General features: G+C 36.1%; 1 protein-coding gene across 1 annotated transcript; it reads left to right on the top strand.

Annotated features, from left to right (window-relative positions):
- Positions 1–555: 555 nt before the first annotated feature.
- Positions 556–13383, top strand: LOC107887790 (uncharacterized). Its single transcript, XM_016812019.2, has 4 exons — positions 556–676; positions 1054–2428; positions 12993–13181; positions 13269–13383. The coding sequence occupies exons 1-4, from the start codon at positions 556–558 to the stop codon at positions 13381–13383; spliced, it is 1800 nt and encodes a 599-aa protein (XP_016667508.2).
- The last annotated feature ends 13506 nt before the right edge of the window (positions 13384–26889 follow it).

Genomic DNA, 26889 nt, shown 5'->3' with positions numbered 1-26889 from the left:
ACGATCCTCTTCATCAACACTTTAAAAGCACCATTTTATAATAAGTTGGTAGGAAGTGCCACGAAAGACTTCGCAGATATTGTAATATCCGGGGAACTTATAGAAAATACCATCAAAAGTGGAAGGATGGAAGGTTTCGAGAGCTCGAAAAGGGCAGCACCTGTAAAGAAAAAAAAGGCAGAAGCCCATATGGTGGGAACTGAGAGCCACCACACTTCTAATCCTGACCCAGTCTAGCCATGACCTCGATATCGCCCACCTCCAAAATTTTATTATCCACCCCAAGACCCTTACTATCAAGCACCTCCTCCTTACCTCATCTACGCCACAGATAACCAAAGACTATTTGCCATGTTCCCACCAAATACCATGCTTGTTTAAAACTAACCATTTGCCATGTTCCCACCAAATACCATGCCTACTCAAAACTAACCCAAAAATGAACCAAGACCGGCAAAACCCAATTCTAAAAAACCTCAATTCACCCCTATCCCCATGTCATACAGAGAGCTCTACCCAAAAATTTTGGAAAAGCAATTAATATCCCCACATTATATGGCACCCCTGAAGCCGCCATACCCAAAATGGTACAATCCTAATGCTAGTTGCATGTACCACGCTGGAAACCAGGGGCATTCTACAGAAAATTGTTTGGCCTTTAAAAGGAGGGTTCAAGGTCTTATCGATGTAGGCATTCTATGATTTGATGGTACGGGCAATACGGCTGGAAATCCACTCCCTAACCATACTGAAAAGAACGTGAGCACGGTGACAAAAGAAGACAGGTGGCTGCCAAAAGTTGTGTTTCTGAAATAAAGACACCGCTGCGAAAGATTTGGGAGGTAATGGTTGAAAAGGGGCTGTTCTGTCATCCCAACAGAATTTTCAAGTGTTTTTGTAATTTTCATGGTATCGAGGGGCATGACATCCAATCTTGCGAAGGATTTAGAAAACTACTTCAAGACATGATGGACAACAAGGAAGTCAAGATTTTTAACAAAATGAAAGAAGCCGATGAAGGAGAAGTATGCACTTCTGATAATTAATCATCAGGTTTCCCTTATAGTGCTGATCAACCATTGGTGATTTATTACGATGCAAAGGAGCAAGTGAAACCAAAAATAATAATTGAAGTACCATCCCCTTTCCCTTACAAAGACAATAAGGCAGTAACATGGAAATATGATGTCAACATTATCATACCTGAACATGAAAAATCCAAAGTCATGACCGGAAATGTTGGCGAAGTAGGACACTTCACCCGCAGCGGGAGGTGTTATTCTAAAGCGATCGAACCAATGAAGAAGACTAATGACTTGAAGCAGAGAGGAAAGGCAGCGATGCATGAGGTCGAGGTCGAATTTGAGACTCCGTCCAAACAAGAAGTTAAAAGGCCAGTGAATGAAAAGGAAGCACATGAATTCTTGAAGTTTATCAAGCATAGTGAATATAACATTATGGAACAGTTAAGCAAACAACCAGCACAAATCTCGGTATTATCCTTACTGTTGAATTCAGAACGATATCGGAATACTTTGCTGAAAGTGTTAAATCAAGCTTACGTGGCAAGTAATATATCTGTCGAAAAACTTGATAGGTGGGTGAATAACCTGAACGCGGATAATTTTATTTCTTTCAGTGATGACGAAATACCACCAAATGGTAGGGGCTCCGTAAAATCATTACATATCATAACTTGTTGCAAGGGTTATATAATATCGAATGTGCTCATTGATAACGGGTCAGCACTCAATGTCATGCCTTTGGCCATGCTTTCTAGAATTCCAATTGATATATCTTATCTGAGGCATTGTCACTCTACAGTAGGAGCATTCGATGGGACAAGACGAGAAGTCATGGGAAAAATCAAAATTCCTCTAGAAGTGGGCCCCTATATATACGATATTGAGTTTCAGGTCATGGACATTACGCCTTCTTATAATTGCCTTTTAGGAAGGCCTTGGATCCATTCTGCTAGGGCAGTTCCTTCATCTCTCCATCAAAAAGTAAAGTTTATCATGGATGGTCTTTTGGTCACTGTCGTGGGTGAGGAAGACATTATCGCATCTATCTCTACTGATACACCATACCTCGAAGTAAGCAATGATACGGTAGAATGTTCCTTCCGTTCCTTCGAATTCATCAATGCTACATTCGTTGTTGAGGGAAATAAAATTCCCATGCCTAAGCTGTCAAGGAATACCAAGATGGGAATTAAGCTGACTGTGGGAAAGAGAGCCCGAGCGAGGAAAGGTTTGGGAAGATATCAGCAATGGATAGTTAGAGCTCTAAAACCAGCGCCCCATAAGGCTCGATATGGTTTAGGGTTCGAACCGGATATGCGACAAAGAAGAAAACAGTTGCAAAAAGATCGAGAAAGGCGGATTGCAAGAGCCTTAGGCCGAGAATTAGAATGGGAGCCCATAACGTACCCTCCTTTGTCAAAAACATTTACATCTGCAGGAATGATATACCCCGGGCAAGATAATCTACGAAGCACGCTGTTATTAATTGAAAGGGGTCTTCAGAATGTCAGTATAAATGTCATTGAAAAAGGAGATGATGCAATTAAAGATGTTTCAATGATACGCCCTTGTCCTCCTGGATTCGTTTTGAACAATTGGACTGATGTGGACCTTCTTGTAGTTTCTAAGTCTCTTCCAGAGTAATGCTCAATGTTAACACTCTTTTTTTATGTGTCCCTAAGTAATAGTGGGATTCTTTTGTAAGAGCTTATGTTTGCTCTTTATCATTTAAATGAACATTAATGGAGATGCATTCTGTCATGGTCCTTTCATTCTCATTAAATTCATAATTTTTCCCTCTTCTCACAGCCTGTCATTGCATATATCTCACATCATTCCATGCTTATTGGTCCCAATACTTTGATGCTCCTCTACATTTTTCTTTTCCATTCAACTTTCAGGTGCTCGGATATCAATGATATGAACAAACCCATTACAAATCTTGAAATCGATTTTGAGAAGGCTATTTGTTTAGGAGAGTTTGAAGCTGAGGAAAATGCTGAATACTATGTCTCGTCTCCTGACTTACTAAGAATGGTAGAACAAGAAAATAAACAGATTCTACCTCATCAAGAATCTGTTGAGATAGTAAACGTGGGAAATGAAGAAAAGAGGCAAGAAGTAAAGACTGGGACCTCCATTTCAGATAACACCAAACATGATTTGATCACTTTGCTTCATGAGTATAAAGATGTATTTGCATGGTCGTATCAGGGCATGCTAGGATTAGATGAGGATGTAGTGGTCCATAGACTCCCACTGAAACCAGAATGCAAACCCATTCAACAGAAGCTAAGATGAATGAAACCTGAAATGCTGTTAAAGATAAAAGAAGAAGTCAAGAAACAATTCGATGTTAGCTTCCTACAAGTCTCCAAATACCCACAATGGGTAGCTAACATAGTCCCAGTACCGAAGAAAGATGGCAAGGTATAAATGTGTGTGGATTATCGCGATCTAAATCGAGCAAGTCCTAAAGATAATTTTCCTTTGCCACACATCGATACATTGGTGGATAACACAGCCAAACATTCATTGTTTTCGTTTATGGATGGATTCTAGGGTTATAATCAGATAAAAATAGCTCCTCAGGATATGGAGAGAACTACTTTCATAACGATGTGGGGAACATTCTGTTATAAAGTGATACCGTTCGGATTAAAGAACACTGGGGCAACATATCAGAGGGTCATGGTGATGTTGTTTCATGACATGATGCACAAAGAAATAGAAGTCTACGTCGATGATATGATCGCCAAATCTAAGGGAGAAAGAGAACATGTTGGGAACCTCAGGAAGTTGTTCAAAAGACTGAAAAAGTTCTAGCTGAAGCTTAATCCAGCCAAGTGTACGTTTGGGGCTACCTCGGGAAAATTGCTAGGCTTCATCGTCAGTGAGAGAGGCATTGAAGTCGATCTAGATAAGATAAAAGCCATACAAGAACTACCACCTCCACGTACGCAAAAAGAAGTTAGAGAATTTTTAGGAAGGTTGAACTACGTCGCTCGGTTCATTACTCAACTTACTAACCAGTGTGACCCAAGTTTTCGACTCCTTCGAAAACATAATTCGAGCGAATGGAACGAAGAGTGCCAAGTGGCTTTTGACAAGATAAAACAGTATTTTTCTAGTTCCCCGGTGCTAGTACCGCCAATTCCAGGAAGACCGTTAATATTGTATCTGACTGTGTTCAAAAATTCAATGGGTTGCGTACTGGGGCAACATGATGGGTCAGGGAAAAGAGAAAATGCGATTTACTATCTCAGCAAAAAGTTTACAGGGTATGAAGCAAAGTATTCATCAATTGAAAAATTCTGTTGCGCTTTGGTTTGGGTAGTTCAGAGGCTCAGACAATATATGTTGTATCATACGACATGGTTAATTTCAAAGCTGGTCCCAATAAAGTACATGATGGAATCACCTGTACTTTCAAGAAGAATGGCACAATGGCAGATCCTACTATCAGAATACGACATCGTCTATGTGAGCCAAAAGTCGATAAAAGGGAGTGCAATAGCTGATTTCTTAGCAACTCGAACAACAGAGGAATACAAGCCATTGAGATTTGATTTCCCAGATGAAGACTTGATGTGCATTATGGGAAAAGAATGTGAGTCATCCAAAGAGAAGTCATTGAAGATGAGCTTTGATGGCGCATTGAATACATTGGGGCATGGGATTGGAGCAGTCTTAGTATCAGCAGAAGGGAACTATTATCCATTCACTGCTAGGCTGAATTTCTTGTGTACCAATAACATAGCGGAATATGAGGCCTGTATCATGGGACTTCGTGCAGCTATTGAACGAAACGTCGAAATCTTAGAGGTGTATGGGGACTCAGCGTTAGTGATATACCAAATCCAGGGAGATTGGGAAGTGAGAGATTCAAAATTTGTCAAATACATCAATCTAGTGGCAGGACTGATTAAAGAATTCAAAGAAATAACTTTTAATTACTTCCCACGAGAAGAAAACCAATTGGCTGATGCCCTGACCACTTTGGCTTCAATGTTCAAAGCAAACAGAGAAACAGAAACAATGCCTCTTCAAATGAGCATATATAAAGTCCCTGCACATTGTTTCAACATTGAGAAAGAGCCAGATGGACGACCATGGTTCCATGATATTTTAGAATATGTCAAGAATCAAAAGTATATCGAACAAGCAAATGAGAACGATAAAAGAACAATCAAAAGAATGGCAGTAGGATTTGTTCTTGATGGGGACATCTTGTACAAAAGAGGAAAAGATCAAGTGCTCTTGAGATGCGTGGATGATATTGAAGCTAGAAAAATACTTGAAGATGTCTATGAAGGAATTGTGGGATGCATGCAATGGTTTCACTATGGCCAGGAAGATTATGAGACTCGGTTACTACTGGCTGACAATGGAAAGCGACTGTATTAGTTATACACGAAAGTGCTACAAGTTTCAAATTTACAGCAATAAAATTCATGCAGCCCCTTCACCTCTTCATGTCATGACTTCTCCGTGGCCTTTTTCTATGTGGGGCATGGATTTTATAGGGTCAATTTCCCCAAAAGCTTCTAATGGACACCGGTTCAATTTTGTGGTTATTGATTACTTCACAAAATAGATAGAAGCCGCTTTGTTTGCCAATGTGACGAAGACTACAGTTTGCAGGTTTTTGAAAAAGGAAATCATTTATTGATATGGTTTGCCTGAAAGAATCATTTCAGATAACGCCTTGAATCTGAACAACAAGATAATGAAGGAAGTGTGTGAGCAATTTCAAATAAAGCATCATAACTCATCACCCTATCACCCGAAAATGAACGGAGCTGTTGAAGCGGCTAACAAGAATATTAAGAAGATTATTGGGAAAATGACCGAGACATATAAAGACTGGCACGAGAAGCTACCGTTCGCTTTGTATGCATATCGTACATCTGTGTGGACATCTACGGGAGAAACTCCTTTCTCCCTGGTCTATGGAATAGAAGCTGTGTTACCCATCGAAGTTGAGATCCCTTCTCTACGAGTCTTAATGGAGTCAAAACTAGAGGAAGCAGAGTGGGTTCGAGCTCGATATGACTAGTTAAACCTTATCGAAGAAAAACGTTTGAAGGCAATTTGTCATGGACAGATGTACCAGAAGAGAATGATCGCAGCCCATGACAAGAAAATACGGCCAAGAGAATTCCACGAAGGAGAACTCGTGCTAAGAAAGATTCTCCCAATACAAAAAGACTTGCGAGGAAAATGGACACCAAATTGGAAAGGACCATACGTCGTAAAGAAGGCCTTCTCGGGTGGAGCTTTGATTCTCACTGAGATGGATGGGAAGGAGTTACTGAATCCAGTAAACTCAGATGCTGTGAAGAAATATTATGCTTGAAAAAAAAAGATCAAGGTGAAAACCCGAAAAGGGCGTCTTGATTAACACAAAAGATTAGGATGAAAACCCGTAAGGGCGTTCTAATGAAGCAAACACTGGGCTTAAAAAAGCAAGGTGTTTTGAACGGTGGGTCAAACAGTGAGACTACAGTATTTGAAGCATTTCTGAAAACTCGAGATCTTCTACGCAAGAAGCCATGCTTGAAAAGATTCTTGATTGAGGAACGTGGAAGAGTTAATGCGTTGAATATCTAGAGCATTTTTATTCATTGATTGCGATCCCTTTTTCTCTTTATGACACTTTTTTACTATCATTGGTTAACTTTCTTTGTTTGCTACATTTGAAATAAATAAATGTGAGGTACCCCTTTTGTACCTACTTGATCATTTTCATGCATCTCATTATGTGGTTTATTTAAATGATAAATAGTGAACTGACATACTCTAGACAAAAGAAATGTTGAGCATTACTCGGATAAGAATTTGATAAGTACAAGAGTCTCAAAGTAAGGACAAAGTTCAACTAGGGGCAAAAGAGTGATATCTGAGAAACGTTGATTACTCGTAAAGTTTGAGGACTGGTACAGGGCCTAAAGAGAAAGTCAAGAGCCGAAGTAATGAATGCAGATAATCATAAAAATCGTGACAAAAAAAGACGTACGACAAACATGCCTAAGGCGCATAGCATAATCATGTAGGCATAAAGGCATTTGATACAAATATGTGCATATCATGATAAGATCATGCATGACATATACAGGTACTCTAGTAGAGCAAGAGGATGTGATGATAGCTGTACTGAATCAAAGGAAAAGACACCTAAGTTCCACCAGATGACATGTTTTGGTATTCTGATGTTTTTATTTCTGTTTCAAAAATCAACTCATATTGCAAGAGGTGAGTTGAGCCTCAAGACACGTTGAGGTATTTTCAATTTCTGTCTTTCAAAAAAATCAACTCATATTGCGAGAGGTGAGTTGAGCCTCAAGACACGCTAAGGTAATTTTCAATTTCTGTCTTTAAAAAAAATCAACTCATATTGCGAGAGGTGAGTTGAGCCTTAAGACACGTTGAGGTATTTTCAATTTCTCTCTTTCAAAAAAATCAACTCATATTGCGAGAGGTGAGTTGAGCCTCAAGACACACTGAGGTAATTTTCAACTTCTGTCTTTCAAAAAAATCAACTTATATTGCGAGAGGTGAGTTGAGCCTCAAGACACGCTGAGGTAATTTTAATTTCTGTTTATCAAAAAAATCAACTCATATTGCGAAAGGTGAGTTGAGCCTCGGCTCACATGCTGAGGTATTTTCAATTTCTGTTTTTCAATTTCTGTTTGTCAAAATCAACTTATATTGCGAGAGGTGAGTTGAGCCTCAGGATACGCTGAGGTATTTTCAATTTCTGTTTTTTTTTATGTTTCAAAAATCAACTCATATTGCGAGAGGTGAGTTGAGCCTCGGGACACGCTGAGGTATTTTCAGTTTCTGTTTTTCAAAAAAAAAATCAAGCTCATATTGCAATAGGTCATATGCTGAGGTGAGTTGAGCCTTGGGTCACATGCCGAAGATAAAGATTAGAGTTAATCGAAGACACAGATTTTGCCTACTTGAAGTTGCAGTGAAGCAGGTTGAAGTTACAAGTCTTCTATCCATGAAGTTGTAATGGAACCCTAAAGTTGTAGTGAAGCAGATCGAAGCTAGGAACCTCATACCCCTGAAGAAGCGAGCAAAGTGAAGCTACGAGTCATACCTCTGAAGTTGCAGATCAAAGCAACAAGATATAGTGGACTGGAATGAAGCTACCTAAAGAAGAGGAGCACCAAAGAAGTTAATACTCAACAAGACTGGACAAAATTGGCCTTTCTATATGTCTTTGCTCTATTCTCGTTACACGATAATGAGCAAAGAGGGGCAGCTGTTGAGGCCCAATTTTGGCCCAGGTACAAACCAACCCAATTAAACTCAACCAAATACCCAAACCCAAACTAATGGCCCAATTAAAAACCCATCACATACCCAACTATCCCACAACCTTTTGTTAGAAACCAAAAACCCTAGCCGCCCTAGCTTTGTCAGCCACCTGCTCCACCGCTTGTCAGCCACCTGCCACCGCCACTTGCACCTGTAAAACATCAGAGAAGAAATGACAGCAAACAAATAGTAAAAAATTTGTAATAAAATCGGGCTATAAAAGCCCCAAAAATTGTAAAATTTTGGGGGATTTTTTTGCTTAGAAATAAAAAAACGAAAGGCTCAAACATAGCAAGGTGAAAATACCATCAAAGGATCTCGAATACAAACACAAAATTGCAGCGAGAAACACCAAAAATAGAATCGAAGGTTGATTTATTTTCCTTTTATTTTTTCTTTCTTTTTTGAACCCATTTATACGTACTAATCTCTATTTTATTTAAAAAAAACAGTATATACATTTAGATATAAAACTAGAAAAAAAAATAAAAAAATATACCTTTTTGAATTTTTCGGCCACCGTGCGCGGTGGCGGCCGACGGCAGTCCGGTGACCGAACGGTGACCGGCCTTGTGGCCAGAAATCACCCACCCTCTCCCTCTCTCTCTTTTTTTTTTCAAATGCAGAAATGAACTTTTTTTTGAAGAAAATAGGCCTTTTATAGCCCCAAAAGCGACGTCGTTTTGGGGTTGGCCATTAAACCCCAAAACAATGTCGTTTTGCCCTGGGTCGGACCAATCCAACCCGACCTATCAGGATCCACGTGTTTCTATTGGAGGGGCTATTTGCGCATTTAGCCCCTCCGCTTTTTCATGCTTTTGCAATCAAATTTTTTCACTTTTAATTGGGCCCCAAAATTTATCGCGCCTTTCAATTTAATCCTAGCTGATGTTGTGCGTTTTAGAAAGGGGAGTTATTGCACTTTAGGCTCTCCGTTGTTCCACGCGCGTTCAAATAAGCCCTTTCCTTTTTTTATTTCGAATTTGCCTCAAAAATTTCATTTTTAATTCAATTTCATCCTTTTTTCACTTTTTCTCATTATTTTATTTTAACTTTAATATTATTTATACTATTATATTTTATTACTGTTATTATTATTTTATTTTTATTTATTAGCATTTTATTATTATTATTTTTACTTAATACTTATATACATATATTATATAGTATTATTAATAGTTTTTAATATTATTATTTTTGTTAATATATTCGTACGTCATATATATATATATTCTTTTAATATATATATTATACTCTATATTACGCATATATATTAATATTATATTATGTATATTTTTTTAAATATTATATTTTTATATATTATGTATAGTTTTTTAAAATATCATATTATTCATACATTTTATTATATTATGTATATATTTTTTAATAACTATATTATGTATATATTTTTAACACTATATTATGTACATACTATTAATATTGTTATGTATTTATTTTTAATATGTATGTACATATTTATGTAGTATTATTAATAATATTGTTCCTAAATATCATTATTATTTTTGATATGTATATGTTATGTATATATTTTAATACCATATTATGTATATATTATATATATTATTTATATATATTTTTAATATTATATTTTTTATATATATTATGTATATATTTTTAATATCACATTATTCATGCATTTTTATATTATCCCATGTAAATACTTTCCATACTATATTATGCATATATTTTTGTCTATATTATATATATACTTTTAATACTCAATACTATTATTACGAATATATTTTCGGTATATGTATGTATATATATATATTTTCTTTTATTAATATATTATTATCATTATTTTTTCCACTTTATATTATATTATTTTTATTTTTGTACATACTTATACTTACTTCATTACTCCTTGATCGTTACCATTACCACTATTATTAGTATAATTATTATTCTTTTCATCATTATTAACATGTATATACACATATATATGTATATATATATTTTTTATGTACATATTGTTATTTTCTATTATTGTTATAAATACATTATTTTTCTTATTATATTAATAGTACATTATTTTTATTTTCTTGTAAATATTGTTATTGTTATTTTAATATTCTTAGATTTTAATATTTTTTATTATTAATTGCATCATTGTTTGCATTATTTACGAATTCTTATTGTAATAATGTTTTACTCACACCTTTTAATTAATTTCAGCAAATAAGGCAACGTACCGATTTAACATTAAGTCGTCGATTTCATTGCTATGTTGGGTGAATATCAATCGGCTCGTGTTAAAAACGAAACATCCTTCTCAAAAGAAACCAAAAAACTTGAAATTTCTCGTGTTTTAATCGGATCACGATTAAATGTTATATTAAACTCGCAATTTTGAAATTCAAGACAACGCATGTTTAACGAGAAACCAATTTTGGGCGTCGCGAGGGTGCTAATACCTTCCTCATGTGTAACCGACTCCCGAACCCTATTTTTTCTCTGGCTTTTGACGTAGACCTAAACTCGGCCTTCTTTTTGTTTAAAAAATAAATTTTCTTTTAAAAAAGAGGATTTATTAGGTGTCCAATCACACCTAGGAAAAAAGATCGGTGGCGACTCCCTTTTTTATAAAATCGAAAGTCGGTTCTCAAAATTTCAATAAATCACCTCAATTAGCGACCGAAAGCAAAGCGAAATTTTTACGTCGCTACAAATGTAATTTAGATAGTGATGTTTTTCAGCAATGTCATCTAATAATATCATGTATGCAAGGGTCGCATTTTAGATTCTCTTTGAATTTTCAATTCCCAACACTAAGATATTAAGTAACCAACTAGGTACCAATTTTGGGCGTTATGAGGATGTTAATCCTTCCTCATACGTAGCCGACTCCTGAACCCACTTCTTGAATTTTGTAATAGAAATCCTTACTTAATAATTTTGACATTTTACTAAAATGATTAAATTTTGAGGTGATCCAATCACATCTAATAAAAAAGATTGGTGGCGATTCCATCTTCCTTTTTAAAAAAGAAAATAGTTCAAGACAAAAAAAAAGGTTTCCACAATAGACATATCATCAACCAAAACTCAATAAATATTATGCTATTCCAATCATGGTCCATTACATCGAACTCATTGCTTCACTCTCTATTCAAACATTAAAACATATGCCAACCAAATCAACTTGACAATATCCAGGTTTATTCCATTCTCCTACTGCAAATTAAATTATCATATAACTATAATAATTAATCTATTACTACTCATCCTTCAAATTAACTCACCTACTAAACCTATTTATTCATCATCATGTAAGTGCCACCATAAATTTCACACAAGGTATCAAAATCATCCAGTACTCTTTACCAACATATTATGTTATCTCTTACTCGTTAACCACTCAAAACATCACAACATATTATAAACACATAATTCATACCATTGTCAAAATATCATATATCACCATTTCAAATAAACTAATTAAATATTTCCACAATTTGGCATCAAAACATATCAAATTAACTTAAATAAACTCACATGAATCAACCAAGCCTTTTAACCATTTCATGACATTATATTACCTATTTAATTGCATGCTCGAATGTTATTTCAAATGCCAAATGCACAATTCAATGCATTTACTAATGCATTTGTTTTCCACTAAGCATTATCTCTGCCATAACTCTATCAACATGGATTTCAAGCCTTATCATTATACAAGGAAACCAAAACAAACTCCTAAGTACATGTAACGACCTGATAGTTATGGGTGTCGGAAAATGTATTTTCGAGACTCCGTTTTCGTAAATTAGACTCTTAAATTTATTAGAAATATTTACGAAGTTAGTTGTGTGGTTAATTAGGTTTTGGTTAGGTGAATTTGCATGAATTAAGAGTAATTAGGTATAAGGATTAAATTGTATAAAGGGTGAAAGTTGAATTATAGATTAAAGAAAAACTAAAAGGACTAAAGAAGAAATTATGACATTGCTTATAAATGAGGCGGCTTAAGTGTATTTTATTATAAAATTTAAAGTAAAAAAATATATTATAATATCATATAATATTAAATCTTAATGTTTAAGTATATATATCATATTATAATAATAAAATAAAAGAAATAGAAATAGAAAAGAAAGAAAGAAAGAACAAACGAAACAGAAGGGTAAAAGAAAGAGAAAGGAAAGAAAAGGAGAAAGACTAAAGCTAAGGGTTTCAAAGTTTCAAGCTCAATTCATTAGTCAATTTAGTCCCCTTTTTCTTGTAATTTTTATGCTTTTGGAATCCCAGTATTAAATACTACTTGGCCCATGTCAAAATTTTAGAAATTATTGAGTTTTTAAGTGTTGTCTATGTTGAATAATTTTAGAATTAGTGATTAAATTGTAGAACAAATAGTAAATTTTGTGTAACAAGGACTAAATTGTGAAAAATTCAAAATTTAGGAATTTATGTGAAAATAGGGAGTTGAATTTAGTCTAAAGTGGAATTTGCATGAAAATAAAGAATTAAATGTGAAGAATAAAAGTTAGTCTTGGTTTAGGGACTAAATTGGAAATTAGGCAATATTTGTTACTAATTATCAAAACTGTAAATAGATAATTATCGAAACTGTAAACTGATGTGCATAAAAATTCTAAATACAGATTAATTCGATAGTTACGATGAGCACACACGTGGTACCCGTGGACGGGGTACTAGAGGCCGAGGTAGAGGCCGTAGAGTGATTCGAGTTGAGTCATTCGCATCTGATACGATCCCTAATCTAGACACTAGTGAGACACCGGTGTCACCTGTTACTGAGACTGGTGCTGAGTCACAGGACCGTGCAGTTGGGGACGACGCACTGTCCTAGAAAATACTGCGAATTCTAGAGAGGGTCGCTGGGGCTAATACTGGATATGGAGGCCGTGGGTTAGTTATGGAATGACTCAGGTCGAATGGGGCTGAGATATTCAAGGGCATCGCTGGAGTTGCTCCGAGTTTGGCCGAGTATTGGATGAAGGCCACGGAGCGTATCATGGACGATCTGGACTTTTCTGATGAGTAGAAGCTTAAGGGGGCTGTGTCATTGTTGCGAGATAAGGCGTATCAGTGGTGGCTGACCGTTATGGAGGGCACTTAGCCCGATCGACTGACTTGGGATCTATTTAAGACAACTTATCAGAATAAGTACGTGGGAGCTAGCTACACTGACGCTAGGCAATGTGAGTTCCTAAATCTAACTCAGGGTGACCGTTTAGTGGCTGAGTATAAGGCTGAGTTCATTAGATTGAGCCGTTATGCGAGGCGCATGGTGGCGACTGAGTATGAACGCTGTGTCCGATTTGAGGATTGTCTCCGTGATAGTCTGCGGATTCTAATAGCTCCACAGAGGGAGCGAGATTTCTTCGCCTTGGTCTGGAAGGCCAACATAGCCGAGGAGGTGAAGCGCTCTGAGCGCCAAAACCGTAAAAAAGGGAAGGCTAAGAGGGATTCTGAGCCTTCGAATACTAGGATGAGGCCTAAGAAAAAGGCCAGGACTGATGGGCCCGTGAGAGTTGGGCCTACTTGTAATGACCCGAATTTTACTGTTACCAGAAAAGTGTATTTTTGGGTCTCCGTTTCTAAAAAATGGATTCGTAAATATTTATTAAAAATATTTACGAAGTAAAATGAGTGGTTAATTAGAGTTTAATTAAGTAAATTTAATTTAATTAAGATTGATTAGGAAAAAGGATTAAATTGAATATAATGTGAAAGTTTAATTATAGAATAAAGAAAATTAAAGGGACTAAATAAGTAAATAAGCCAAGGTGAATGCCAAGTGTGTGATAAAAATAAAATACATGTGTAATAAATATTGTGCATACATTTGTAATACATGTATGTATTTACTTATTATTTAAGTAAATATTATTATTTTATAATTAATTAATTAAAGTAAATAATTTAATAAAGACAAGTGTGTGGTAATAATAATTTATATGTGTACCAATGATATATATACATTTGTAATATACATGTATACTTACTTATTATTGAAGAATAATATTATATTATAATATAATTAAAACATAAAAGTAAATGAAACAAAAGAAATAAAGAAAAGGAAAAGAGAATGAAAGAAACAGAATGTTTAAACGAAAATGGGAAAGGAAAGGAGAAAGAAAGAAGAAAGGAAAAATTGAAGATTTGAAGCTTGGAAGTTTAATAGGTAAGTCAATTTAGCCTTTTTTACTTAATTTTGATGTTTTAGAAGCTTTGGAATAAGGTTTTGATGAAATTAAATTGATATATTGAAAGTTATTAGATTTTTAAATATTGTTTATGTTGAATAAAATGGATAGAAATTCAACTTAGAAGTGAGATAAGGATTGAATTGTAAAGTAATTCATAAGTTTTGAATAGTAGGGACTGAATTGAAAGAATTTTGAAATTATGGTTTTATGCTGAAATTAGAGAGCTGAAATTAGTTTAAAGTGAAAATTGAATGAAAATATTGAGTTAAATGTGAAGAATAAAAGTTAGTCTCGGTTTGGGACTAAATTGGAATTTAGACAAAAGTTGAATAAAAATTGAAACATTTAATGTGAAAATTTTACTGTATTAATGATTATAAATTGTATTAATTTCGTAGCTAACGAGGTGCCGAAAAATCCTCGGTTAAGAAAGGAAAAGACGAGGTCAACGAGGGTTAGCTCAGAAATCACGGTTTGTGTTTCTATAATCCGAACTTAATATTTAATTGTTGAATTTATTATTTAATGTGTAGGTTGGTGCATTGAAAAGTGAAATTTAATTGTTAATTATTATATTTTGATTGAATGTTATGGTAAGTAATTCAGGTAAGCATTATTGTGTTTTATGATTATTGAAATGAATCAAAATATATATTGTATTGCAATTAAATTGCATGTTGATTGATATGGAAAAATGTATTAAATTGAATTGAAATTAAATTACAAATGAAATTGAAAATTTGAAAGTTCACTGAATACCCTATTAACTGTATCGGGCTAGTCGTATATAGTTGGTATGCCATAGGATTGGAAGTGTTCAGGGATATTCCGACTGTGTGTCGATGAGACACTATATGTGTCGACTACTGTGACTGTTCCGGATTCGTTCCGAAGAGATACTTTGTACCTGACTGTGACTGTTACTGTTTTGGATTTGTTTCAATGAGGTACTTTGTGTACCGCTACTATTACTGTTACTGTTACTGTTACCCTTACGGTGTATTTTGGCTTCGGCCGATGAAACGCTATATACTATCCCCGGTGTGTGGGTCGGATCCGTGTATCCGTTTAGGTCCGAGTTATGTTAATAGGGAAAATAAAGGTATTGAAAAATTTACTGCTACTGAATATTTGACTGTTACTGAATAAATGAATGACTGATACTAAATAATAGTGATTAAATGATTGTTATTGAAAAATACTGATTGTCATCGAATAATTGATTGCTACTGAGCAAGTAATCGTTACTGGATAACTAATTGTTATCGAATGACTAAATGTTTCTGAAAGGAACTAATAAATTAATCGATACTAAAATATGTTTATTGATATTGAATAGTGAATAGAAACACAAGTAAGACATATGAATAGAGAATATTATTGTTGTGAATTAAATGGAAAAGCTAATCAAGTTATTAGATGATGAAATTTGAATTAGTTGTAAAGAAATTATCTATGAAATGAATAAATGAATGTTTATGATTATTATAGGACAATAAGTGTATGCTATGTTTTAAATGCTCGGATTATAGAAATACCACTGAGTTCATACTTAGCGTACGGTTTGTTTCCATGCGTAGGTTAAGTTAAAGTCAGATCGTTGAATCAGCATCCCAGGCCGATCCCGAACTCAATAAGGTAAAGTATGTTAATTGTTGATAATGGCATGTACCTAGGATGTCTGGACTAATTGAATGGAGAAATTTGAAATGCTTGTTGTCTACAATTTGAAGGATTGGTAAATTTTAAAATACAAGGTTCATTTTGAGTTCACATGGTTTGTCACACAAGCGTGTGACCAGGCCGTGTGAGACACACGGCTTGCACATGGGCATGTTGTTAGGCCGTGTGTCCTCTGCACTTAAATTGTTACAACCAAGTTAATACACGGGCGTGTGCCTTGGTTGCCACGGCCGTGTCTTAAAGCCAGTTTAGTACACGGGCAGGCCACACTGATGTGTGTCATAGCCGTGTTTAAAAGTCAATGTTGCACACGGGTCGAGGGCACGGGCATGTTAAACTAGCCACACGGGCGTGTAGTACTGTTCAAAAGAAGAAAATTTAAAATTTCACGAAAAATTTCCTAAGATTCCAATCGAATCCCGGTTTGTTTTAATTACACTTGTGAAGTACTGTGGACCCATTAAAGTTATATTTAGATGGATAATATTGCATTTATACTTGTTTATGTGCAAATGTACTGTAATGACTAGTAATACTTTTTAATCCTGTTCTGGTAACAGGACGGGGTTAAGGGTGTTACACTACTGTTGCTGTTCTTGTTGGGATGGCGATGTGTTAGCTCTGTAATAGACGTCATCTACGTGAGTGTTGGAAGGCTACTGGAACTTGTTTGAGGTGTGGTTCGACTGAGCATCGTGTGAAGGATTGTCCACTGAGGAGTAATCAGATGCAAGCTCCGGTTGTTGAGACTGCGCAGCCATAAAGAGTTGTACAGTAGCCACCAGGGGCTAAGGACAGGCTAGGGGTGGTAACGATATGGGTCGAGGTCGGAGAGCACTAGGGAGAAGTGCTGGGCCGACTCAGGCGAGGTAGCCTGTATTTGTCTACGCTACTTGTCGCCATGAGGATGGAGATGCTCCGGACGTCATCACGGGTATGTTTTTAATTCTTGATGTACCTTATGTTGCACTGATAGACATAGGCTCTACACATTCCTATGTTGCATGTTCTGTGTCTGAGACTTTGGGGATTCCGCATGAGAGCACTTCTAGTGAGATTTCAGCGGTGAGTCCGTTGGGGCAGTCCATTAGGGTTAATAAATTGTTTAGAGATGTTCCGTTGGAATCCAAGTAACGGTATTCTTGGCTGATCTGACGGAACTTCCGTTTGAGGAGTTCGATTTAATTCTGGGCATGGACTGGTTGGTGAAGCATCGTGTAAGTCTGGATTGTGCTGAAAAGAGGGTTGTTCTGAGGACCGAGGAGGACGATGAGATAGTAGTGATTGGAGAACGACGAAATTATCTGAGTAATGTGATATCTACGTTGGTAGCGGAGAAGCTTGTAAGAAAGGGATGTGAGGCATACTTGGCCTACATCAGTGTTTCTGATTCTGTGGACTCTTCGGTTAAGGACATCCGTACTGCGAAGGACTTTCCAGATGTTTTTCAAGAGGAACTACTGGGATTGCCTCCGAGTCGTGAGGTAGAATTTGGTATTGAGTTGATTCCTGGTACAGCTCCGGTGTCTATGGCCCTTTGTCGAATGGCACCAAAGGAGCTGGCAAAACTGAATGCTCAAATTCAGGAGCTGTTGGATCGTGGCTTTATTTGTCCCAGTATGTCTCCATGGGGAGCACCTGTTCTGTTCGTAAAGAAGAAGGATGGTACGATGAGAATGTGTATCGATTATCGTCAGTTGAGTAAGTTGACGATTAAGAATAAATACCCACCTCCGGGGATAGACGATTTATTCGATCAGCTCAAATGGGCTTCGGTGTTCTCCAAGATTGATCTGCGATCAGGTTATCATCAGTTAAGGGTTAAGGAGGCCGATGTGCTTAAGACGATATTTAGGACTCGTTATGGACATTACGAGTTCTTGGTTATGCCCTTTCGATTGACTAATACACCAGCGGCATTCATGGACTTGATGAACCGGGTGTTTTAGCCCTACTTAGACCAGTTCGTGGTTGTGTTTATCGACGACATCTTGATTTACTCTAAATCTGAGGACGAGCATGATGAGTATCTCAGGGCTGTTCTGCATATCCTTTGTGAGAAACAGCTTTATATGAAGTTCTCTAAGTGTGATTTTTGGCTTCAGGAAGTAATCTTTTTGGGACATGTGGTGTCTGCTGGGGGGATTCGTGTTGATCCTCGTAAGATTGAGGTTGTGTTAGATTGGAAACAGCTGAAGAATGCGTCGGAGATTCATAGTTTTCTGGGACTGGAAGGATATTATCGACATTTCGTAGAAGGGTTCTCTTTGATTGCAGTGCCTTTGACTAAGTTACTGCATAGGGGAGTTCCCTTTGTTTGGATTCATGCACAGTAGGAGAACTTTGAGAAGCTCAAAATCGTGTTAACTTAGGCTCCAGTTCTAATACAGCCTAAGCCTGGTATGGACTTCATGGTTTACAGTGATGCATCACATGTGGGTTTGGGTTGCGTCTTGATGCAAGACGGTAAGGTAGTTGCCTATGCGTCTCGAAAGCTTAAGACTCACGAGGCTTATTATTCGACGCATGATTTGGGGTTGGCTGCAGTCGTCTTTACATTAAAGATTTGAAGGCACTATATGTATGGTAAGAGGTGTACCATCTACACTGATCATAAGAGCTTCAAGTATCTCCTCACTCAGAAGGAGTTAAATCTTAGGCAGCAACGATGGGTTGAGCTGCTTAAGGATTACGACTGCAGTATAGAGTATCACCCTGGAAAGGCCAATGTGGTGGCCGATGCATTAAGCCGTAGGGCTGTGGTTGATTTGAGAATGTTGTTCGCTCGACTGCGTCTTCTAGAAGAGCTTCAAGTAAAGCCGACATGGATTGAGCAGAGTAGAGCTAAGCAGTTAGAGGATAAGACTCTCGAGATGCGATTTCGTCAGGTTGAGACTGGGACTACTACAGATTTTGGGCTGAATAGTGAAGGGGTATTGTGCTTTTGAGGTAGGATCTGTGTATCTAATGATGAGGATTTGAGGCTGGCGATTTTGAGGGAAGCACATAGTAGTCCATACACTATGTATCCTGGTGGAAATAAGATGTATAAAGATCTTCGAGAGTTGTACTAGTGGCCAAGGTTGAAGCGTGAGGTGACCGATTTCGTTGCATGCTGTCCGACTTGTCAGTAAGTTAAGGCTGAGCATCAGTTACCTTCGGGGTTGCTACAGCTGGTTAAGATACTTTCGTGGAAATGAGAGCGAGTGACGATGGATTTCATTAGTGGGTTGCCACTAACTCTCACTAAGAAGGATTCTGTTTGGGTCGTCGCAGATCCATTGACCAAGTTTGCACACTTCATTCCTATTAGGGCAAACTTCTCTTTACAGAAGTTGGCTAAACTTTACATCTAAGAGATAGTAAGACTGCATGGGGTTCCAGTGTCGATTATCTTCGATAAGAATCCTCGATTTACTTCTCGATTTTGGCAGAAGTTTTATGAGGCTTTTGATTCACGACTTGACTTCAGTACTGCATTTCATCCTCAGACAAAAGGTCAGTTGGAGTGGGTGATTCAGATACTGGAGAATATGTTGAGGGGCTGTGTTATGGATTTTCAAGGTAGTTGGGAGGAGTACTTGCCTTTGGCAAAGTTCACTTACAATAACACCTATCAGTCTAGTATTCAGATGGTTCCTTTTGAGGCACTTTATGGTCGTAAGTGTCGCACCGCTTTGTGCTGGATTGAGTTAGGTGAGCGACGTGTTCTGGGTCCGGAGTTGGTTTCAAAGACTAAAAGTAAGATCTGTTTGATTCGGGATCGACTGAAAGCTGCTTCGGATAGACAGAAGTCCTATGCTGATTTGAAGAGGAAAGATATCGAGTATTTTGTGAGGGACTTGGTTTTCCTTAAGGTCTCGCCTTGGAAGAAGGTTCTGAGGTTCGGTCATAAAGGTAAGTTGAGTCCCCAATTTATTGGGCCGTACCGAATTCTGAAGCGAGTGAGGCCAGTCGCGTATCAGTTGGAGTTACCTCCAGATTTAGTTCGTATTCACGATGTCTTTCATGTCTCGATGTTGAGATGTTACCGCTTTGATCCCACACACATTGTGCCTATGGAGGAAATTGAGGTTAGACCAGATCTGACATTCGAGGAGTAGCCAGTTCAAAATTTGGATCACAACGGCAAAGTTCTGCGTAGGAAGTCTATTCCCTTAGTGAAGGTGCTGTGGCAGAATCATAGCACTGAGGAGGCTACTTGGGAGCCAGAGGATTCAATACATCAGCGGTATCCTCACCTTTTCTGACTAGGTAAAATTCGAGGACGAACTTTCTTTAAAGGGGTAGAGTTGTAACACCCCAGATTTTTGTAATTTCAGTTTTTGTGAAATTGTAGCATAGGAAAATATCTGAATATGTTTTTGCATGGATTTGCATAATATCTGTCTGCTTTTGTGTTTAAGTACTTTGAGGGTGTGTTAGGGAAGTCCCAAGTTCAAGTCTCAACTAGGGCAAAATTTTTGTTTAAGTAAAGCTTGGCTTTTGGTTAATGGGCTTAAAGGATTTTTTAGTAAAAACTTAATAGAATGGGTTTGCTGGTCTAGTGGTTAAGTGCCAAGAGTTTATGCTAGAGGTCTTGTGTTTGAATCCTGACTTAGGCATTATTTTTACCACTAAGACCGTAATAGAGTTGGAAGAGAACTAAAACTCTGAAGTGGTAGGGTTTATCAGATTTTTCTGAGTAGTTTCCTCAAAAGAACTCTTTCTTTGCCGAAATTCTCTACTATTGTTCCACTCTCCACGTTCTTTTTCTTTTCTTTTTGTCGAAATTTCCTTTTCTTTCCTCACATTCGTTTTGATTTCGTATTAACAGGCTTCTTCGTTTTATTGACATTCTCCTCATTGGTAAGTTTCTGCTTGTCGTTCGTAAGCATCATTTTGATTAAGAGATTAAGGGGAAATTTTCTTTGGGTGTTTAAGTACAGATCAAGGGGCTGCTCTTCGTTCCTGAACAGCGAGTTAAGCGCGTAGTATTCGTTGGTTTTCGCTCAAGGTAAGAAATTTACCAATTTTGGCGCGGAATACCTCGTTTAGTTTCAATAAAATATTGTTTAAGTGACTGAAATGGGTCTTGACACTATCGAATATAGATTCTGGAAGGCTTGCGATTGTGTTAGGTTTCAATTGAAACTAGGTGTGTTCTCCAATCGATCTGAAGTCGCGTTTCGGTGAAAGCTCGACACCACATGGGAGTGTGGACTACCCGTGTGGAGGCCGTGTAGTGAGACACAACCGTGTGTTTAATGAAGTAGGCCGTGCGCGTGCCACACGGGCACGACGGACACGGGCGTATGAGGCTGGCGAGGCTGTGTACGAGGCACGAGCTTGACCAACTGAGCCTTGTGGGCCACACGAATGAACCATACGGGCGTGTGAGATCTTGGGCCTGGCCTCGTGAACTGCACGGGCATGTGGGCCCACATGGGCAAGGTATACGGGCGTGTGAGCCCAACTTATTAGGAATGTTCTGCAAGATTGCATGGGTTGCCCAAGTCGACTGTAACCTGTTGGTAGGGTTGGTAAGTGTTACTTAGACCCCTATACTCTGATCTGATACTAAGATGTACGTAAGAGCATGATAATTAAAGCTTGTGTATCTATTCTGATTTGATGACGATGTTATGGTCTGATGTCTGCACATAAGCATGCCATATTATTTATATTGCATTGCATTGAGTTGGGCTTGTTACTGAAAAGAAGGAAGATTGAAAGGTTATTGGTCTGTCATTGGGCAGCTATGCTGCATATATCTGATACGTGCCGTATACGGTACCACTGGGTGTGTAGGGTTGGATGGGTTGATTTTATCCCCCATACTTGGTGTGTAGGGCTGGGTAGGTAGATTTCATCCCCACATGGTGTGTTGGGTTGGACGGAGATGGTGTGCAGGGTTGGTGGGCATTACTGTTCTGATTGATATGCATGTATGTCTGTATAGACTAAGGCCCGAATGTATCTTACACTGTTCTGAGTGGGCTAAGACCTACATTGATTCTGTTAAGAGCTCAGGCTCAATTATGACTGTTTGACTACTATCCATTTACATGCGTGCTTGCTGTGGGGATCTACACATTGAGTTTGCAAAAACTCACCCCTTATTTTTATTTGTCTGTCAGGTAATCCCCAGCAGTAGGTGGATTAGTGCTGCGGAGAGCTCGACGGTGACCACTGCTACATACACTCTAGTTTTAAAGGTTTTTAATGCTTTTATTATTTTATTTGCTATATTTGGGAGTAATTATGAAATTTCTGGTTTTAGGCTGTTCGGTTTAAGTTCAGAATTTGGAAGTACTATTTATGGATTTTGGAATTGCAACTTTATTTGTTCTTAAGCTTTCGTGAATTAAGAAATGTTTCCAAGCAAATTAATCAATATATATATGTTTTCTGAGTTAAGTAAAAGGTGGTAACTGTAACGGCTTTTGGGTAAAGACGGTTTTAAATACATTCTTATGTGACTTCGCCAGATTCAGCCATAATGTCTAGATCGAGTTTGGGGTGTTTCAAAATTGTTCTTTCTAAATGTCATTTTATGTTTTGGAATCCTCGCTATTGTGGTTGCATTGAAAAACGAAAAGTGTGTACGTTCCGTCCCAAAAAATAACAAACGACTCAAAGCCAAAAAAGTTACTGTTGAAGCCATACGGCCGTGTGCCAGGCCATGTGGGCCACAGGGCTGGGCCAATAGGTTGTGTGGGCCACACGGCCATGTGGGCCTATTTTTTGTAAAATTTTAATATTATAAAAAACAAGCTTAAAATCACTTATCAATTTCAAAAACAGAGGTTAGCCGAATGCTAAGAGCTTAAAAATGGCTTCTTTTGTTTCTTTTTCTTGCAACCGGTTATTGACCATATCTTTTTTTATTATGTTTTAACATATAATATTAATAATTTAATCATAATTATACTTTGGCGAATGTGACAGTGGGGATATACGTAAAGTATATAACATTATACTTTTTGCAAGCAGTTGGCTGGTCTACCCAAGAGTGATCAAAGTTTGAGCTGCCTTCAATGAGCCAATTTTTGCCTATAATGGATAAAGACACTTTGTCTAGTTCAACTGCTCACAGAATAATGTTAAAATGAATTTAAAACAAGGTGGATTGGTCACACCAAAAAAATAAAATACTAATGTGGTGTTTGGTTAGTCGAATTTATCATAATTTTATAGAAATTAAGACCAAGAAACATTAAGAGAATAAATTCTATAATAAAGACAATTTAGTAAAAATGTACTTTTAGGTAATTTTAAGTACTCTTAACCAAAATCAAAAATTCAAATCAAATTAACCAAATAAGATAATATAACATACGAAACATCCCACTTATAATCTTACATCCCCGTAATCTTATTATGAAAAGTAATCTTATATTACTTGTAATAGCCCAAATTTATCCGGGCTCGTGAAATAGAATAAAACAAAAATTAAATAAAGTCTGTAATGTCCAGTTTACAAAACAGGCCTAAAGGCCGGATGACCCAAGACCCAATTAGCCTAAACTACCCATTAGCCCGATTACATTTGGTCTAAACTAGAATGCCCATACCCGGCTACACCCCAAGACCCTTAGCCCAAAAACCTAAAACCCAACAACTAAACCCAAATCAATAAAGCCCAATAGGGCCCAAACTAATAGAGGACGGAAGACCTAGGGTTTCTGAAACCCTAGGCGCCGCATACACTGAGGAAGGTTCCAGAATTCGCGCCGCAGGCACGCCAATCGTCACACCCTTTTGCGTCGTTCCAGTGACCTTCATCGACGCCTCCATCGACATCGTGACTCCGGCGCCATATTGCGCCGTAATCGGGGCATGAATCATTGCCAGCGCATTCACCGCCAGATTCTTCGCTGGTACCTGCAAAAAAGGAAAGAAGAAACAGTAGAGACCAATGCAAATATGGCAAGAAATAAAATGAAAGATTGTAATATATTTTTATTTTCTTTTTCAGTGGCTATAAAAGCCCAAATCAAAAGGATGTAAACTACGGTTTTCTGAATATACATAGATTCAATAGAAAACACAGATTTTACAGTATAAAACAGATATACACATATACACAAGGGAAACGAACAGTTTCATTGTGAAAAAGGTGATTCAGTTGTCTATTCATTTCTGTTACTTTTTTTTATGCTTAAGAATCATTTCTTTTAAAAAGGGCTATTAATATTTAAAAGGAAAAGGTTACCTGAGTTTCACCTGGAAAGATGAAGGTTTTAAACCTTCCGGCCACCGTGTACGGTGGGGCATGGACATGTGTTGCCTAGTGACCAGAGGTCAGAGGCCGGAGCCTAGATGGCCTTTTCCTTTCCTCTTTCAAAGGATTTTAAAGATATATTTTTTGAACAGTTTCTAAAATGAATTTTGGGCCAAAAAGCTAACTTAAATAGCACAATGAAAACGGTGTCATTTTACTTAATCTAATAAGTACCAAAACGACACTGTTTAAGCCCAGGATCCGCATGTTGATTCGAAACCCGGATGAGATCCGCGTGTTTTTATTAAAAGGGAAAATTATTCAATCGATCCTTCCGCATTTTTAATCTTTACAATTTCATTTTGTTTTTATTTTAAATTGACCCCCAGTCTTCGACGATTAATTCAATCTAGTCCTAATGGCTATTAAAGCCTATTCTGGGAACGACGTCGTTTTATGGGATTAGGGCAAATTGCCCAGTGAGTCCCTTGTAGTTTTGAATCCGTTCCAATTAGGCCTAAATTTTTTTGTTATTTTGAAATTAGCCCTAGAACCCTAGTTTTATTTAATTTTAATCCTTTTAAATATTTTTGCATAATTTATTTATTAAATACCTTATATATTATTTATTTTTTATAACTATTAGTTATATAAAATAGTATATATTATTTTTTATTCATATATTATTCATTATATTATTTTTATTATTATACATTTTATTTATAAATTTTATTATACATTATATATTTTACTATATATATTATTCCTTGCATTTTTTTTATTTCATTATAAATTATGTATTATTTTATTATTCATTAATTTTGTAAAATATTAATTTTTTATTAAATAATAGTATATATGTATTATCCTTATTTATATAATAGTTATCATATTATTATATTTCATTATATTTGATTTATATATTTTATTACATATCATATATTATTATATATTATTCCCTATATTATCTTCCTTTTATTATATATTATTTCATTACTTATTATTTATTAGTATAAAAAAATTTTAAATTTTAAATTTATTATAAACTAATACATATATTGTTATTATATATATTTAATGTCTATATCTAAAATTTACTATAAAATTTTGTTCTAATTTAACAGCCCTTTTTGTAAATGTATCAAGCTACTATATTAAATAATATATATTTTTAAAATTTTTTTATTACTTATATATTGCTTAATATTTTTTTTATTGTTTTCATTTTGTTTTTTTTATCCTTCTTTTATTAGGTATTGTTTCAACACGCTAATTTCATCTTATAAATTATTTGTTATTTATCATGTTATTTATTTATTGTTATGTATTCGCGTACAAATTGATCATTTTATGTTATTATTTTAAGAATATATTCGCATGAAATATTATTATATATGTTTAATATTCATTATTCTTGTTGCTTTGTACTTTTGTATGAAATGATTGTCGAAACCATTTTTAAATCGAGTTTTGGAAAATGGGAATCGACTTTAAGAAAAACGAAAACGGGAGTCGCCACCAATCTTTTTAGGTGTGATTGGATCACCTTATAAAATATTTTGTTTTAAAACATTAATTTTGGTCTACGAAAGTCGAGAAAACGGATTCGGGAGTCAGTTACGTACGAGGAAGGGTTAGCACCCTCGTAACGCCCAAAAATTGGTACCTAATTGATTATCAAGTGTCTTTAATGTTGGAAATTTGAAAGTTTTAAGATGCAAACCTCTTTTAATTAGAATGTCTCAATTTTGAAAATTGAAGCCCACTTATTTCAAACGAGTCAAAACATCACATCCAGTAAGTTAGGACACAATATTTTAAAACCTTCGAAACTAAGCTCGTCTGTCGAAAATTTCTATCTCGAAACAACAAAACACCATATCCAGTATGTTAGGACACTATGTTTTGAAATCTCGAAATAATTGTTTAAGTCTTGAAAGCTTAAAATCACTTAGAAGGGTGCTTGACTATTCGAATTCAACGAGAAAAGTCGCAACCCAGTAAGTTAGGGCACTACCTTTCTCGAAGTTTCCAAACATCAAGCATTGCCTTTTATTTTTATTTTTTTTTAAAACCTTGGAATATTATTTTAAATGACGTTTTAGGATGACATATTAATGCATCATGAAGAATAGATGTACAAAATATTCTAACATTTCCATACAAACATAAATAATATCATTAAGACAAAACTAAATAACATGAACATACGTTTAATGGAAAAAAATACTAGGGTAAATATAAGATAATAAACAAATAAAAACATGAGTAAACTAAAATAAAAACATAATACAAGCAAAAATTATACAACAATATATATCATAAAATAGCACATAAAAGAAATAATTAAACATAGCATATAAAAAAATGAAACTATGCACAAATAAGATAAATGACATACACTAAAAAAATGAATAAATAGAACATTTACAAATTATAAAAATAT

This window comes from Gossypium hirsutum, chromosome A03 (genome assembly GCF_007990345.1).
Source record: "Gossypium hirsutum isolate 1008001.06 chromosome A03, Gossypium_hirsutum_v2.1, whole genome shotgun sequence".
Taxonomy (NCBI): Eukaryota; Viridiplantae; Streptophyta; class Magnoliopsida; order Malvales; family Malvaceae; genus Gossypium; species Gossypium hirsutum.
This window is presented reverse-complemented; position numbering and strand designations above follow the sequence as displayed.